Source organism: Equus caballus, chromosome 5 (assembly GCF_041296265.1).
Source record: "Equus caballus isolate H_3958 breed thoroughbred chromosome 5, TB-T2T, whole genome shotgun sequence".
Lineage (NCBI taxonomy): Eukaryota > Metazoa > Chordata > Mammalia > Perissodactyla > Equidae > Equus > Equus caballus.
In genome coordinates, this window is record NC_091688.1 from 41,702,687 (window position 1) to 41,719,477 (window position 16,791).

A 16,791-nucleotide genomic window follows, 5' to 3' on the forward strand; every position below is an offset into this window, starting at 1 on the left:
GCCTAGTGGGAAACATAGTTAGATAAACCATAAGTCACTACTTTTCTTAAATCTACTTGCAGTCAGTTCCACAGATCACAGATCACAGATGATGGGATTTTAAAGCTGAGTGATCTTAGAAATTATCTCTTCTATCTCACTTATTTCACTGACGGGGAATTGTGGTTAGTATTTGTTGTGGAAAGTACTATAACTTCTTATTTGCCTCCAAAATGATCTCTCCCAGGTTTCCAGTTTAGTTCATTTCAGTTCAATTAATCTTTATTAAGCATCTATTGTACGCCAGGCTCTGTGCAAGAGCTGTAGATACAGCGATGGAGAAAACACCATTCCTGCCCTCAAGGAGGTCACAGTCTAGTGGGAAAAGGACACACAAAGAGACAACAACTATACTGCTTGAGAAAGACAGGGACAGAGGAAGCGCCCTTGACCTGGGTTCGGGGAGCTCGGGGAGGCTTCCCAGGAGGAAGACCTGTGCACCATGTCTGGAGGGGCAAACATCAATGTGTTAGATGAAGACGCAGGCGAAGGGCATGCCAGGCAGAAGGAACAGCATGAGCAAAGTCATGGGGGTGGGAAATGGCATGGCTTCTGGAGGAACTGTAAGAAGCTGGTGTAGCTGGGGCTTAAAGAGGGAGGTGGTGGGAAGGGTGGGGGTGGGGGCCGAGCGCAGAACACCTGATGCGGACCTGGCCAGAGGCCACGGTTACCTTGTTGGGTTCAGTGTGTGTGTCCTTGTTCACTTTCCCTGTACTCGCTGAGCTAAGAAGCTCCACCACATCCCCTCAGCCTTCATCATTATAGACTGAAGAGGCCTAATTTGTTTGAAGGAAGAGCCGGTCCTTCAAGGTGCGGCTCAAGTCCCATCACCTCCATGAAGCCTCCGTTGACTACCCTCCGCCTTCAATGAACTCATTGTCTGGACCACACTTAGGGTTCTCTGTTGTGGCTCTTTATCATCCCGTGTGAGTATAGCTTATCTCTATAGTGAGACCCTACGCTCCTGAGGGCTGGGTATGTGAGTCACATGATAAAGTTTAATAAATACCAATAAGATGGAATCTAATTGCTTTGCATTTCAGGACTCATGGAAAGTGCCTGGGCTTTGGGGTCATACAGACCCGGGTTTGATTCCAGCCATGCCACTAGTTACTAGTCAGTAGCTGCGGGCAAGGTTCTTCATCTGTGTAATGCCTCAGTTTCCTCCTCTACAAAAATGGATGATGGCTCCAATTCACAGGTTGCTTGGAAGACAGGATTGTAGCTAGGGGCCGGGGTAAGCCCTGGGGGCCTCCCAGTAGTGAGGATTTGGACGTGCAGCAATGGTGGGAAGACGCCAGAGAGCAGTGGGTCTGTAGGGCAGGATGGAAAACCTGACGTGATCAGGCCCTGTGGCTGAGCCGTTCCCGGTTGACTCACTAGCCTGTTAGGTACTTTACAGTGTCAAAGTACTTGACCTGTGCTACCTCATTGGAGCTAAGGAAGTTAAAGGCTTGAGAGGTTAAGCAATTGGCCCAAGGTCACCCAGCAAGCAAGTGGCAAAGCTTGTGCTAGTGAGAGAGAGGGAGGAGAGGCAGTGCCTGGACAGTGTTTAGAGGAGGGTGGAGGGCACATTTTGTATATAATGATATGTGATAAGAGGCAGAAGTCTGTGCATGAATGTTTAATAGCCAGTAAACGTTTATAACTGGTTTGTGAGGAAAAATCAGCCCTGATTTGCATGTTTGCCAGTTCCTGTGGTGTAATACTCCAACCATCACTGATGTCAGGGTATCAACGCGACATTACTGGATGTGGAGTTGGGAAGAGATCTGCGCAGTTGGCTTTTATAAGCCAGTCCCAGCTATCTCCAGCACGCCACTGAGGGCTTCCAGGCTGCCACAAATAGTCCGGTGGGATAGTCCACTCATACTCTTTCATTTAATCCTGCCCCAAACCCCATGAGGTAGGGACCTTTATTCCTCCCATTTTATAGGTCGGAAGCTGGGGATCAGAGGTAGTTATCCTGCCTGTGGTCATACAGCCATCGCACGTCAGAGAGGGGCTCCAGCCTGGGTAGTCTGACTCCAGACCTCAAGGTCTAACCATGACACCATTCTCTCCCCATTCCAACAGGGCAACTGCGTCAAGGAGCATGATCTGTGTCACTGGCATTAGCTGTCAAGCTCTAGTCCATTTCCAGATGAATCTCCCATTGATCTTTGGCTCTGCCATAGTTGGATCCCCTGTCCCCGAGCTGTTTCTCATCCCCTCCCATGATAGCAGGACACACTCCAGCAGTCCCGCTTTGGATCTAGTCGGCACACTCAGGAGAGCTGGAAGCAGGAGGCTGGCCCGGAAAGGTCAGCCGAGGCAGAAGGCAGGTCATGGCAGCGGAGTGGGCACAGAAGTGCCCAGGCCTGGAGTCTGTCCCTGAAAACTGATTTTTAACAGCCAAGATACTATATCCTGCACTGAGAACTAATACTAACAGCACATTTCTGCTACAAACAACATAGCAATCATAATTTATTAGGCAATCATTAAGCCTAAGTATGTGATCTGGAGCCTTGAACCAAACAGGTGGCTCTATTTGGGGATGGAAGGAGGGAAATCAAGAAGACAGAGGGAAGGGGAGGGAAGGCAGGGCATGCCAGAGGGGGAGAGGGGGACACTGGAGGGCCTGCATGGTCATGGGAAGACACACGAGCCTCCAGGCTTGTGTCTGAGCCCCAGCACTGTGACTTGTAGTGATGGGGGTGGGGGGAAGGGGGAATAACCAAGTCATTGACAATAATAACAATAATCAAGATTATTGTGTGCGAGTAATTATAATTATTCAGGTTTCTGGGGTTGTGGCTTATATTACAAGTAATATTTATCTTTTAATTATCAGGGCCGATAGGGGCTGGAGAGGTGAAAACTGATGTACAGAGGGTACTCTGGGCTCATTTGATGGGAGCTCTGCCCGTCCCTGACCTGGCCACTTGCTGCTCACCTTTCAGGAGAGCTGCTGTAGAAGTTCACTGTGTGTGTGCACGTGTGTGCAGGTGTGCATGTATGTGAGCCAGTGCATGCACACCTACATACATGTGTGCAGCTGCAATGTGTGTATCTCTGTGTGTGCATGGCTCTCCTACTCTTCCTGCTTCCAATCCAGGGAAGCACCTGGACAGAGGCCCAGGGGTGACGGGGAAGCAGGAACCAGTCAGGAAGATGCTGCCCTCTTAAAACCCCAGGTGTGCCTGGGGAATCCCATAGTGGTCCCTTCCTCACTGATCCCTAAGTATGCAGCATTAGAAACGGAAATGAATTCAGCTCTGGTTGCATCTCTTTGGAACTCCCTTTGCACACAGTGGGAGCTTAATAAATACTTGATGATGATTCTGAAGCTGGGAAGCCAGCAGCTGTTCCCAGCTCTGACTCTCAGAGCCCCATGGGGCAAATCAGATGGGGAGTGACCATGGGGGTCTTCAGGCTTCCTGCCAGACCCTCTGGTGACTCCATGCTCAGTTGGAGCCATGGTCCACTTCACACATCCTGCTTTGGGGAGCCTAGTTCTTCCTCCACAGCTTCCTTCTAGCTCTTTTCCACCCATCATTTGAGCAACATTTATGGAGCAACCACTTTGTGCTGAGCATCAAAGTGGAAAGGCATCCTGGGAGATGGTGTAGGAGCTGTGAGGTCAGACTGACCTGGGTTCAAATCCTAGCACCCTTAATTAGAAGCTAGGTGACATCCGGCAAGTAATTTGACTTCTCTGTGTTTGAGCGGTTTTTTTTATTTACAGTTTTCATCTGTAAAAGCATAATGATGACATCATTTTCATAGGGTTGATGTGAGTTAGAAATAATAGAGAGGCGCCTGCGCACATACGGCAGGCGTTCAGTAGGTGAGCCTACCCACCTGGGGTTAGGAGGATGTGGCTCCCCGCTGCTTTTTGACCTTGAAGTTGTTACTCAACATCTCTGAGTTTCAGTTTGTAAAATGGGAACGTAATGCCCACCTCCTTGGGTGTCCGGAGGATGTAACTGGAAAACATATGTGAAACAACCTCTCGTAGAACCTGGCCACTAATAACTGTCTTCCCGCTTCCTGCGCCGGCATAAGGGCGCAGAGCTCCCCTCCTTGGGAGGCCCTGTGCTTCTCCTCCCCACCGCCCCGCGTGCGCGTACATCCCTTCTCGCCGTAGGCTCGCGGGTTTCTGCCATACCTGTCAGAGGAGAGACGGCAGCTGCTCAGCTCGGATGGGGAGCGAAAACTACAGTTCCCAGCCCTCGCTGCGCTGCCACTGGGTCTGGGAGTGAGGGCGGCAGGCCCCTCCTCCGGGGAGGAGCCTACGTGGGGGGCGGAGTTAGGAGGTGGTTGGAGAGTTAAGCCAAGCCAATGAGACCAGCTGCTAATAAGTGGGCTTGGCTTACAATATAACAGTGGCAGGAGGAGGAGAGCAAAGCTATTGAGCCAGCGAGGAGTGAAGCTGAACCTGGCCTCACACGCTCCTAGAGGACCACCTCCTGAGACAGAGTTCTTTTTCCCCCTTCGTCTTCTTCCTCCAGGCTCTCCTCCTGCCCTCCCTCCCTGCCCAGTACAATGCATTCTTGAGTGGCAGCGTCTGGACTCCAGGCAGCTCCAGAGAACCGAAGCAAGCCAAAGAGAGAGGACTGGAGCCAAGACACTCTGGTGGGGGAGCTTGGATGCCTGGCTTTCTTTGAGGACATCTTTGGAGCGAGGGTGGCTTTGGGGTGGGGGGTTGTGCTGCAGGGAATCCAGCCAGGCCCCAAGATGGACACTTCTGGGCACTTCCATGACTCGGGGGTGGGGGACCTGGATGAAGACCCCAAGTGCCCCTGTCCATCCTCCGGGGATGAGCAGCAGCAGCAGCAGCAGCAGCAGCAGCAGCCGCCGCCACCACCACCGCCAGCACCACCAGCAGCCCCCCAGCAGCCCCCAGGACCCCCGTTGCAGCCTCAGCCTCCGCAGCTTCAGCAGCAGCAGCAGCAGCAGCAGCCACCGCATCCCCTGTCTCAGCTCGCCCAACTCCAGAGCCAGCCCGTCCACCCCGGCCTGCTGCACTCCTCTCCCACCGCTTTCAGGGCCCCCCCTTCGTCCAACTCCACCGCCATCCTCCACCCTTCCTCCAGGCAAGGCAGCCAGCTCAATCTCAATGACCACTTGCTTGGCCACTCTCCAAGTTCCACAGCCACAAGTGGGCCTGGTGGAGGCGGCCGGCACCGGCAGGCCAGCCCCCTGGTGCACCGGCGGGACAGCAACCCCTTCACGGAGATCGCCATGAGCTCCTGCAAGTACAGCGGTGGGGTCATGAAGCCCCTCAGCCGCCTCAGCGCCTCCCGGAGGAACCTCATCGAGACTGAGCAGGAGGGCCAACCCCTCCAGCTCTTCAGCCCCAGCAACCCCCCGGAGATCATCATCTCCTCCCGGGAGGACAACCATGCCCACCAGACCCTGCTCCATCACCCCAATGCCACCCACAACCACCAGCACGCCGGCACGACCGCCAGCAGCACCACCTTCCCCAAAGCCAACAAGCGGAAAAACCAAAACATTGGCTATAAGCTGGGACACAGGAGGGCCCTGTTTGAAAAGAGAAAGCGACTGAGTGACTATGCTCTGATTTTTGGGATGTTTGGAATTGTTGTTATGGTGATAGAGACCGAGCTCTCTTGGGGTTTGTACTCAAAGGTAGGGGCTGCAGTTTCTCTTTATACCTTGAACAAAAGGAATATGTAGGTAGCAAGAGAGAGAGAGAGATTGAGAGAGAGAGACTGGGGGAGAGAGAGAGAGGTGGTGGTGGTGGTGGTGGGGAGAGTCGTTTGCTCAATTATATTGAACACTCTAACTTCCCATGGTTTTCCTTCTTAATCCCGGGAGAATTCATTCCTCGCTTTCTTGGGGGGGGACATCCCCACACACTGTGTCTAATTTGCAGACTCTGTGTTAGGGAGGCTTAAAGAATCCCTTCTGAGAAATCATTTTTCCTCCTGGCTCACTCGTACCAAAGCATAACCCAGCAGCTTAACGCACCAATTAATTACACTCTGCCTTGAAGTGCTCGCCAATTCCTGTGACTTCCCCTCTCTCCTCCCCTCTCTGCTCCACTCCATTTTCCCGAGGATAAAAAAGAAATAAATGTCTGGGTGGGGGGTGGGGATTCCATGCCAGTCCCTTCTCTCTCTGTCTTCTCCCTCTCTTCCCAAGTTTCTGTTTCCCTCCTCCTCCCTGAGAGACTTAGGGCAAAATAGAAAAGCACCCGTGACCTGAGTCTCCTGGGGGCATGGGGTAAAAATATAGGCGGAGGAAATCAGCAGTCCTTTCCCTCAGGAAAGAGGACTCAGAATAAACCTGCTGCCGCCTCATCAACATCCCCTGATAAAAATGGCTACAGGTGTTACCCGGGCAGAGCAGATGGGCGCTGCCTTGGCATCAGCCAGGGGGCAGCGCCTCTCCTTGGGATGGGATGTCAGGGCTTCCCGGGCGTCCCCGAGAGCCCGCGCCCCCGGCTCAGTCCCGGTTCTCCCCTCCCACCCCAACTCCTTCTTCTCGGGATAAATAAGGATGAGTGTGTGTGCGAGTGTGTGAGTGCGCGCCCGGATGGAGAACGGCGGGCACCGGCTTTAGCTGGGGAGCTGGCCCTGCTGCTCCAGCCTCTCCGTCCAGCCCCAAGACGGAGGAGGGGTTTCCCTCCCAGAGGGGGCTTGGAAATCGCATCCTCCAAGGGAGCGGGGATTGAGGAAGGTGGGTTTCCGTCAATGCTCTGCTTGCTGGGAACCCTCCTGCTGCGGGCTGGAAGGCTTGGAGACCTGGGGAGCCCTTGGACAAGTGGATTTTTTCCCACTCTATCCCTCATCCCCAACTGGTTGTGGGGTGTGTGTGTGTATGTGTGTGTGCATGCATGTGTGTGTGAGTTTGTGTGTGCGTGCTTGCTTTTTGCTTGGATTTCTCTACTTATTTGTCATTTTGGGCAGGGGGTGGCTGGGCTGGCCCGGGGTAGCTGGGAGGGGTTCAGCTGTTGGAGGTTTCAAATAGAGCTTGTTTCAGGCTGGGCACAGCTGCTGCGAGACTGTCACATTCCTTGTTGAAATCTAGTCGCAAAAACCTAGGAGGTGCTGATCGGATTTCCCCCATTCCCAGCCTCTCGCTCTAACAGGGGATGGGCAGACTTGCCTGCTCAGGAAACGGGTGGGGCAGACCTATCAGACGACCTGAATAGCCACAACCAAGACTTCCAGGCAGAGGGTGCCCCCAGGGACCCGGCTGCTCAGAGGGGGTTGCCCCAGCTGAGGGCAGCTTCTGGAAGCCCCCTTCATCTAAACAGCTCAAGGATTTGAGCCCCTCATTGAGCAGGAGCGAGCGGGGTTTTCCCCTGGAATCGCAGCTCACTTAGTCATTCCCTGTAATGAGCCTCTGAGTCTGAGGGTCCTTCTGCTTGCTGCCTCTGCCGTCTCTCCCGCTGGGCGCTCCGGGAGAGGGGGCCACCATCCTTGATGGGCCTGGCAGCCGCCCTGGACACAGCCATGGCTCCCTCCAGTCACCTCCTGGGGACAAGGAGCCCTCGCTGGGGGAAACTGATAAGGGCCTGAGTGCTGGAGGGGGAGAGGGGAAGGGGCAAGACCAGCACCTCCTCTTTCAGTGACCCCTGTGGTCAGAGCTCCTAAGAGAGTGGCTCTTCCCAGAGACAGCTCCCATTGTGGGATCATCTGTGCTCATTTGTCTTAATGCGATGGGAGGGTTGCTGCTGGGCAGGAAAAGGCCAGAGCAGGTGCCACCCTGATGGAGTATCCAGGGACAGGAGCTTTCCCAGAGCTGGAGAGAGCAGACTCCGGTGTGAAGGAACGATGAGGTGACCCAAGGGACTGGGCTTCACCCATTCCTAAATCCCTGATCCTCTGGCTGATGGCAGCATGGGGGACACAGCAACTGGGAAGGTCCTGCCTTCCTCAGCTGGTGGGATGGCCACTTCCTGTGCACGGTGGGTTGGTACTGGTTGTGATAAGTGGGGCTCACTTTAACCTGCTCACCTGCTCACCAACCCTTCTGTCTCTCCATCTATGCGTTGAGTCATTGTGGAACAAGTATTTTCTGGGTGTCTCCTCTGTCAGGCCCAGTGGGCCCAGCAGCGGGTAGGGCAGCTATCCCTCTTCTCTCCTGGAGGTGAATAGGATCGCTTTAAAGAATCAGAGCGGAGCTTGAGTCCCAGCTCTGTCACTTCTGGTTGTGTGATCTCGGACAAGCCATGGAGCCTCTGCAGGTCTGTCTCCCCGGCTGTCAAGTGGGGAGAGTGAATTAGATAAGTGTAAGGCACTGCCTGCTGTGCCTGCTTGATAAATGGGCTCTGTTGTTACTGTTATTAATAATGGAGAGGGAAAGCGATGTCTTTTTCTTCTGTTGTCTAACTCTGGCTCCAGAAGTAGTTGAGGCCTTAACAGATTGGGAACTGAGACTTTTGTCAAAGGAGCGGGGAGAAGCTGTATCTTGGAGGGGAGAAGTTGTGAGCAGGGCTGGGTCTTCTGACTGGAAAACATCTCTACATGTGGGTCTGTTGCAGGGGAGGTGGCATCTGTTCCCCAGCCTCGTGGGGAAAATGGGCTCTGTGGTGACAGGATGGTTTGGGTTAGAATGAAGAATCACCAGCAGGGAGAACTCAGAGATGTTCAGTGGCCCCTGGGGTGGGATGGGTGGCAGTTTCTTTTGCTGGAGAACTTTGTGCATCTGATTGGCTTTGCTGACCAGTCTGGAGTCAGGAGGAGGGACGGGGTGACCTCAGGCACCCCAGTCAGATCGGGTGATTCTGCATTGATGGTGGCAGTTCCCGCTCAAAGGCCCTTGGGAGAGGGACACACTTTTTTTCCCCCGAGTGATCAAAGACTGCTAACCACATGCTTGAGCTGCTGCTCTCTGAAGTCCTCTGCCTTTTCTCATGGGGCCGTGGCCTTCCTGTTTGCCTCTCTTTGGCTGATATCTGTTACTGGGGGAGGCATTCGCCACACAGGCCTGGCTCTCTTGAGAAGGAACATGGCGTGCCCCTGAGCCTATTCAAAGTTAATGCAAATGGGAGCCAGCGTGAGGAGGTAAGAGATTGCAACAGAACGGTCCTCAGCCTCATGAGCCGAGGTCCTCACGAGCCATAGGCCATGACAGAAGCAGGGAGGTGGGCTGAGGTGGGGCTCAGATAACAGGAGAGCTGTTGGTGATCGCAGCAGTGCCATGAGGCCAAACGGCAGAGAAATGCTGGAGATGGCCCTAATAGGCCCCTCCTGGTGCTACCCCTGAATGGAAGGAGGAGTCCAGGGTGTTTTTCAGTAGGTGGATTTACTCTCTGAGGGCTTAGACACCACGACAGGGCCAGGTCTAGAGATCCTGTTGAGAAATTAGTGACATTGTCTCTACCACATTAGTGCCAATGCGATGAAGGCAATGAGGATCTGGGGAGTCCTTCTTGGCATTCTTTATTTTCTTCTAGAGCTGGTTTGAGACACACCCACTCTGTTGCCTTAAACTGCCTGCTATGCTCTCTCCACTGGGCCAAGGGAGAGTTGAGAATGGGCGAGGCCCAGCCTGGCCTCCCTCTCCTCTCCAGGCTGTGGACTCCCATCCCACCCTGCCATCTTGCTGGGGGCTGAGCCCGTGCCTCTGTCTAGCTGGCAAGTCACCAGCTGGACCTTAGTTCTTGGTGGGCCTTGCTTCCCAGGGACCTCGGGTGTCGGGCTGTGGGGTCCCCTCAGGGGAGGCTGGAAATGCTGGTGTAGCAGGCTGGCTCTCCGTTTCCACCATTTTTGCACAACCTCAAACCGCTTCCCCACCCCTGGCCTCTCAATCCATCTGAGTTTTACCTCCCAGGCAGAGCTTGGTTCCTCCACCCTCCTCATGCCCCACTCCTGCCCACCCCACCAACTTCCTGCCCCTCTGCTCTTCCCACTTCCCTGCCTGGCCTTGTTGCTGGGGGCAGAGGAGTTGGTATGGCGGTGGTCACCCGGGCCGCCCTGTCTGTTCCCATGCATGGCTTCCTTTCCCACCCCGAGTTACTCCTCCTTCTTCAGACCATCTTGTGGGCGGCCACCCTGAAAGGGCAGGCTTCCCTGTATGCCCAGGGGAGCTGGGTCCCCCAGCCATTCACTCTCCAAAGAGAATGGCGTCCCTTGGGGCCAACTTGTTGTTGTGTCTCTTTGCTGACTTGACAGAGGTCAGCGAGTCTGCCCGCAGCCTCCAGTCTGAAGGATTGAGAAGGACCATAGGTCTCAGCAGCTTTGCCACCCTGCCCTCCCTGGTCATGGAGGTCTTATCTGCAGAAGGGCAGGGCGGCAGCCGGGGCTTGGCTGGGTGAACGGCCTGCACCTCCTGCCAGACCCGGGAGCTGCTTTGGGGTAGGTGGGTGGCTTTCAGGGATGTCCTGATGTAGGGGAGGAGACGCCACAGGGCCCCCTTGTCCGTGGTTACAGGCATGTTGGGAAAGTAGGAATGGGACAGACTCCTTTCCGTGGACCCTCCCAATGGGGTGACCTGTGGGACAGGGTTGCAGAAGGCAGGAGATTCTTTATAAGCGATTGGCTACAGCTGCCAAGGGGCCCAGGCATACGCTTTATCTCCACAGGTCACAGTGGCTCCGTGAAAACGAGGCCCTTTTCCCACCCAGGGGGGTGGTGACTTTATTTATAACCTTTGTGGACAGCCTGCAAATGAGTCAAACGTTTGTAACCCACAGAGGGGACAGCTAACTTTTATATATGCTTCTCCTTTGCGTGTCATCACACTATTTATAACCGTCCCGGGGGAAAGACTTCATAAGACATCCGGACTTCCCTTCCTCACAGGCGCTGTTACCGCCGCTCAGCACTGGCATCGGTGCTGGGGCATTTATCTGCCGCGCGGGCTAATTAGGAAGCTGAGGGATGGCCTGTGTTTCCCTTATGGAGCTTTCCGGAAGGGGGACTTGGGAGGCATGGTCCAAAGATCTGCTTTAGAAATAGAAGGTAAAGAAAACCAAAATGAGAAGGAATTTAAGTAACCTCTGTAGTGAAGCCGAGGCCTGGATGGATATGTAAAATCGGAACAGAGAGCTTTGGTTTTGCCACACTTATTTGTGAAGCACATTTTGGGGAGAAAATGAGCATGTATGAGAGCAAGCGAGAAGGGCTGTGAGGGACGGCTGTGTGTCAATGAAACACCGCTTTCCTCAGCTCAGCGGCAGGCAGAGCAGCGCCTTCCTTCCTAGCTGTTTTTCTTCTCTTTCTTTCAAAACCCCAAAGGGAGAGAGAGAAAGAAGAAAGCCACCTATGCCTCTTTAAATAATGAGGGTGGGGAATTCTAAGTCCATGCTGTTCTCGGGAGCTGTGGGGAGGAAAATTCTAGTGCCTTTTCTTCTGGTGAGGAAAGTCCGGAGGAGGTTAATGGGTTTTTAGGTGCCCCCTCCCCCCACCCTGTCATTCCACCCCCAGGAGCTCAGCTGGGATCCAGAGAAGGGAGGGGAGGCGGGGCTGGGGGCAGGGACCCACTGCTTCACCTCTGGGGCCCGGGAGTGCTGCTGGGTGACAGGAGGTGGGGGACAGGGGCCATTTGTGCAGCACCGGACTGTGCAAAACTCCAGAGTCCTGTGCTGAAGTAGGTGGTGGTCTTGTCTGCCTTTGTAGATGAAGTCACCTGGCCAAGCTGGTGGGTGGTGGTGCTGGGCTAGGAACCCAGGCCCCATCAACTTTCAGGTTTGGGCTTTTTCCCATGCCTGCTCCTGCTGGGTGAATTCTTATCATTCTTAAAAGAGACAAGTCAAGGTTTATGGGCCCGAGACCCATGATGCAAAATTTGGGACCGGAAGAAGTTTACTGAGAGACAGGCAAGAAGGGGTTTGATGGAGGGTGGGAGATACCAATGCAGGTACCAAGAGAAGACAGTGTCCTAGGGGGCGGCCAGGGCAAGGTGGGCTCCTGGGGGCAGCCTGGGTCCAGGGTGAGATTGTGGCCCACGATCGGTCCTTAGGATGCCTCTCCACCTGGAGGGTGAGAGCGGGCTAGGTGTGGGGATTACAGAGAGAACAGGAGCCCCTCCTGTAAAGGCCTGGCCTTGTGTGGGCTCCTCCACAGCACCACAGCACCCCCCCCACCCCTGGAGAGCCAGCGGGCCCCACGCCTGCGGAGCGCTTCTGCACACAGCCCTCTGGCTCTGGCCGCTCGCTGGCTCTCCCCGGTCCTCCTTGTTCCTCCTCCAGTACTGGCTGCAGGACTACTTATTGCGGGCGGCCCACGGGGCTTAGCATCTTCCATCTCACAAGGTATTTCCACGCTCATTGTTCCTCAGGATCCCCACCGTGGCCCTGGAGTCATTACACTCGGCACTATTCTCAGAGGAGAAAACTGAGCCGCAGGGGGCTGAGTGGCCTACTCCAGCTGCCCAGCTCAGGAGAGATGGTTCTAGAACGGGAGCTCAGGTCTCCAGTGTACTGTTTGTCTCCCTGTTCTAAACCCCACCACAAACTTCTGCTGGGGATTTGAGTGAGGGAAACTCCAAGGGCTTCTCCATCCCTGGTTCTAGAATTTTCTTCTTCATCCTTGAATCCCGGCTTCCCAATTCCCTGGGTGAGGCTGCGTTTAGCTCTGTCAGTGGCAGTTTGTGTTAAAGGCCTGTCTCTGCTTTGAAGGAGCCTTGAGGAGGAGCTTCTACTTCTTGTTTCTGACTTGTTGTGTGACCTTTGTCAAGTCCCTTCACCTCTCTGGGTCTCTGTTTCTCTAGCTTAAAAATAAGGGCCGGATTCCAACGCTGACCTCCCTTCCTGCTCCAGAGGGTTCTGATTCCATTGAGCATACATTTGTCATGCTCCTTGCAAAGAAGCAAGCAACAGCGCTCAAACTCATGTTCTCGAGGGGTGTCGGGCCTGGACCCCGGCACAATCCATCCAGGCTGGACTGCAGTTTCTGGTGGTGATATAGGGAACACTGAGGAAGGAGGCAGTAATTCAGGCTGGGGATGTTGGGGAGGCCCCCTGTAGGAGGTAGGGTGGCCCCTGAAGGACTAGACAGGCCAGGATGGGAGGTTCACAGGCAGGGACCTTTCTGAGAATGAGACTGTTGGGAGCCAGGGCAGGGAGGGCAGAGGGAGTAGGAGATGGAGCTGGGGCAGCTTGGAGTTCCTGTTGTGTGGTGTACACAGGGGCAGGTAGGGAGGACAGAGAAGTCTGGGAGAGGAGCTGGGGCTGGGTCTCATCCCAGGAGGTTCTGAGCAGGGAGTAGAGGGTTCGTGCCCAGGGCGAGGGGACAGAGGCGATTGAATATTTAGTTGATACCTGTAATTGTCAGGGGCTCAGAGTTCTGCACCCTTAGGCCCTGAAGACCGGATGCTTTTCTTTTCTCAAAGGCGGCCTTAATTGGCGCAGCCAGCCCGGCATGGTGGTGAAGGGCTTGGGCTCTGGGTTCAAATCCAGACGCAGTGGCATGCCAGTGGTGGGTCCTCAGGGATTGTCCTGAATTTGAAGCCTGTTTCTAAGACATTCAGAGGGAATGACAGCGCCTGCCTGTAGCACAGCACCCAGCCCAGAGCCGGGCACATGCTGAGCCTCCGTGTCTGCCAGCTGTCGGTTTTATTAGAGCAGCGCCTAGAAGATGCTCCTGTTAACCCACAGCCGCCTGGGGGACATAGAGGGACACGAGTGCACAGGTCACCCCTCCACACAGGTGGCTGTAGAAAGGGGCTCTGGAAGAGGTGAGCACACGTGGAACATGTCGCCTTTCTCATAAAATCAAACGGCCTCACCTCGGGTGAAAAGCTGCCCGGTCATGTTCCTGGATGGGTCCCTGTGGGTGAGTCTGAGCGAGCGAGAGGGAAGGAGTGTGTTCCCCGGAAGGCAGGGCTGTAGTGGTGGCCTGGCCTGGGCTTCTGGAGCCTTCTTACCTCATGGGACCCAGTCATTCTACACTCAGAGTCAGCAATCTGTGGCCTAGGCACAGCTCGTTGGGTGTGGTCACGCAAATCAGACAGGTGGAGAGAAAACAAAAATAAGCCCATGGAGCCAGGCCAGAGGCTGAGAGGCCCTGAGGAAGGTCAGGGGGACATGTGATGGCCAGGCAGAGAGAGGCTGAGAGCGCGAGACCACAGGGAGAGGGCCAACCAGAAGGCCGTCCTGCGACAGAACCAGGGAAGCAAAGAAATGCTAGGACTTTCCCGAGGTGTCTTCAAGAGAGCGCGCTTTTTCCTTTAAGACTTTCGACAGAGTACCTTCTTGAATTCAAAAGGTTGTGGGGGCTTGAGAGTCGAGGTTCTTTTGACCCTTTCTGCTGTGGCAGGTGGTAACTGTTCCCACCAGGGACCAAGGGGCACCAAGACCCAGGGAGTCAGGGCTCGCCCTATGTGGAGGCCATTTTTTTTTCACAAGGCCTGGTCGCAAGGTAACCAGAGTCGTATTCTGAGCAGAGCCGTGGTGACACTAAATGAACAACATGCAAATGATGTGTGAAATAATATGCAAATTGGCATCTGTTATTTTTGAGTCAGCTTGTTGGGCGTTTTTCTTAAAGGACAGGCATGGTGCTCAGTGTCAAAGGAACAGGAAAGCCTTCTTAGAGGACGCTCCCACAGGGGCCGGTGCCTACCCATCATGGCTCATGGGCCCTGGGCCTGCCAGCCGGCACCTGTGGGAGCCGTTGTGTGGTGTGTAGCTTGAGGTTATAGGTGCAGAAGACCATAGAGGTGGGTGCCGTGGTCAGGGCCCCCAGACAGGCAGGAAGGAGGGACGGGTGGTCTACTGGCTGAACCGAAGGGGCCCCTGGGAGTTGGGAAAGAGACTGCACTAGGGGCTAATTCTAGCCGAGCCCCTTGCTACTGGGCGACTGTAAAGCCAGTGACTCAAACTCTCTGAGCCTCAGTTTCCCCTTTTGTAAATGGAGATAGTGGCATTTACCAGCCTGATGAGAATGCAACGTGATAACGGTTGGGTAAGTGGCCCAGCCCGGTGCCTGGCACATCCCAGGCTGCCAACAAATGGTAGTTCTTCCTAGCACTTTTGCCTGAGTTGGCACCTGCCCGCATCCTCGCAAGGTTCCGCTAGCAGGGATTTTTTCAGAGCCTTTTCTCCCTTTTAAGAAGATTTCTGATTTTAACAAATTGGGGCTTAGCCATTTTCTCTCTTTTCTGGCTTCCATTGGCTAGGATGTTGGCTTGCTCAGCCAGTCCCTGAATAGCTCCCACATGTGGGAATGCCCAGAGCTGCTGACATGGGTGATGTTCCCTTCCTCCACGAGGGCTCTAGGTGAGCATGTTGCTCTGGGTCGGGCTTCTGCCTTGGAAGGGCTCAGAGCTGGATGGCTTTGGAAGGATGACTCAGGGGAGGCCGCCTCTGGGGGCAGCTGGGGGCATATTTGGTGCTGTGTGGCACCATACCTCCCTGAATGGTTGTGCTCCACGGGCCCACCAGCTGTGCCAGCCTGGATGGGCATTGACTCCTGCACAGCCCTCCCACCTCTCTGAGAAAGGCAGAGCAGGGACTATCCTCCTCTTTATAGCACCCTAAGGCCCAGAAAAGTTACGTGACTTGTCCAAGGCCACTCAGCAATGTAAGTGGCAAGGGTGCAGCTGGAATCCAGGAATTCTGGGCTTTAGTCCTCCTGAACACCTGCTATGTGGCAGCCACTTCCAGGTTCCTGGAATGCAAAGGTCTGTGCCCTTAAGGACTCGAGTCAGCTACAGGGGTCTCTCCTCAATGAAGTGTGTTGCTCTCTGCCCATCCTCCCCAAAGAGCTCAGGCTTTCAACACAGACCTGGGTTCCAATCCTGGCTGTGCACTATTTAGCTGTGTGGCTGTGAGCAGTGCCCTTTATCTGGAAAGTGGGATTATAATTCCTTTTGTTGAGGGTGGAGGTAGAGGATTCAACGTGGCACAGACCTGGCCCCAGGGGGCTCTTTGGTCCACGCTGGTCCGTGCAGGCTTTGCCATGGTTGTTTTTCCCGAGAGCTCAGTGGCCATTTGGATCATATGAGGTCCCTCACAGCTGAGCCCGTGACTCCCTGCCCCTCCTGCTCTGGGCTGGACCTGACATTCGGCTCTGCCAACTCTCCTTCCCCTGCTCCTGGGGGAGTAATGGTGCTGAGCTGGGTGGGGGAACACTTTGGCACAAGACACGAGCCTGGGTCCACGCTGTGTGCCAGCGGTGGAAAGATCCCTCAAGGGTGAAATGAAATTGATGCGAGCTGAGAGCAAGTCCGGGGTGGAGGTTGAGTCATGAGGCTTTCCTCGCGGGTGGATGGGATCATAGATAACGCTTCTGTCCTCGGCAGCTCGGGAGAAGGCGCTGCTCAGATGGATACTTCTTTTCCCTTCCATAAAAATGACTCCAAGCAACGCTGTCTGACTCAGGAGTGGAAAGAGGGACAGAAGGGGTAGGGGAAGAAAAGGAACATTTATTAAGGGCCCATCAAGTGCTTTCACACACCTCATCTCATTTCATCCTCACCACAATCTCCGTTTTACCAATGACTGACCTGAGACTCAGAGAGGTTAGGTGACTTGCCAAGGGTCTCACAGCCAGGACGTAGTGGCGTTGGAATTTGAACCTAGGAGAGTCCTCAAAGCTGGTGTCCTGTGTGGCAGGCATGCTTTTCAGATCACTTCCTGGCCTGGGCTTTTTCAAGCCAAAAAAGCTGTTCTTGCTCTCCTGAAGCTCGCCACCCCTGCCCACCCCACCCCTTACTACGCCATGCTCACCGCCCTGGCGGCCTCACCCAGAGCATCTCTCTGCAGGACGGGGTGGAGGGATGAGTGGCAGGGGAGGCCATCACTTTAGATGCAGAGGTTTGTTGAACCTCAGGAGCTCTGGGCAC

General features: G+C 54.6%; 1 protein-coding gene across 6 annotated transcripts in view; it reads left to right on the forward strand.

The window, feature by feature from the left end:
- Positions 1 to 16,791, forward strand: part of KCNN3 (potassium calcium-activated channel subfamily N member 3) — a 187,685-nt gene that overhangs the window by 22,084 nt on the left and 148,810 nt on the right. For 2 of the 6 annotated variants that reach the window (XM_070268081.1, XM_005610066.4), the window contains exon 1: positions 8,837 to 9,065. The exons of 1 other annotated variant lie outside the window; for it this stretch is intronic. In XM_070268081.1, coding sequence (XP_070124182.1) covers positions 8,874 to 9,065 — 192 coding nt within the window. In that variant the 5' untranslated portion in view covers positions 8,837 to 8,873. Of the gene's footprint in view, positions 1 to 4,380; positions 5,680 to 6,570; positions 6,733 to 8,836; positions 9,066 to 16,791 lie in introns of those variants that run through there. 3 more of the 6 variants (XM_005610065.4, XM_023641077.2, XM_005610067.4) reach the window with 3 other exon arrangements.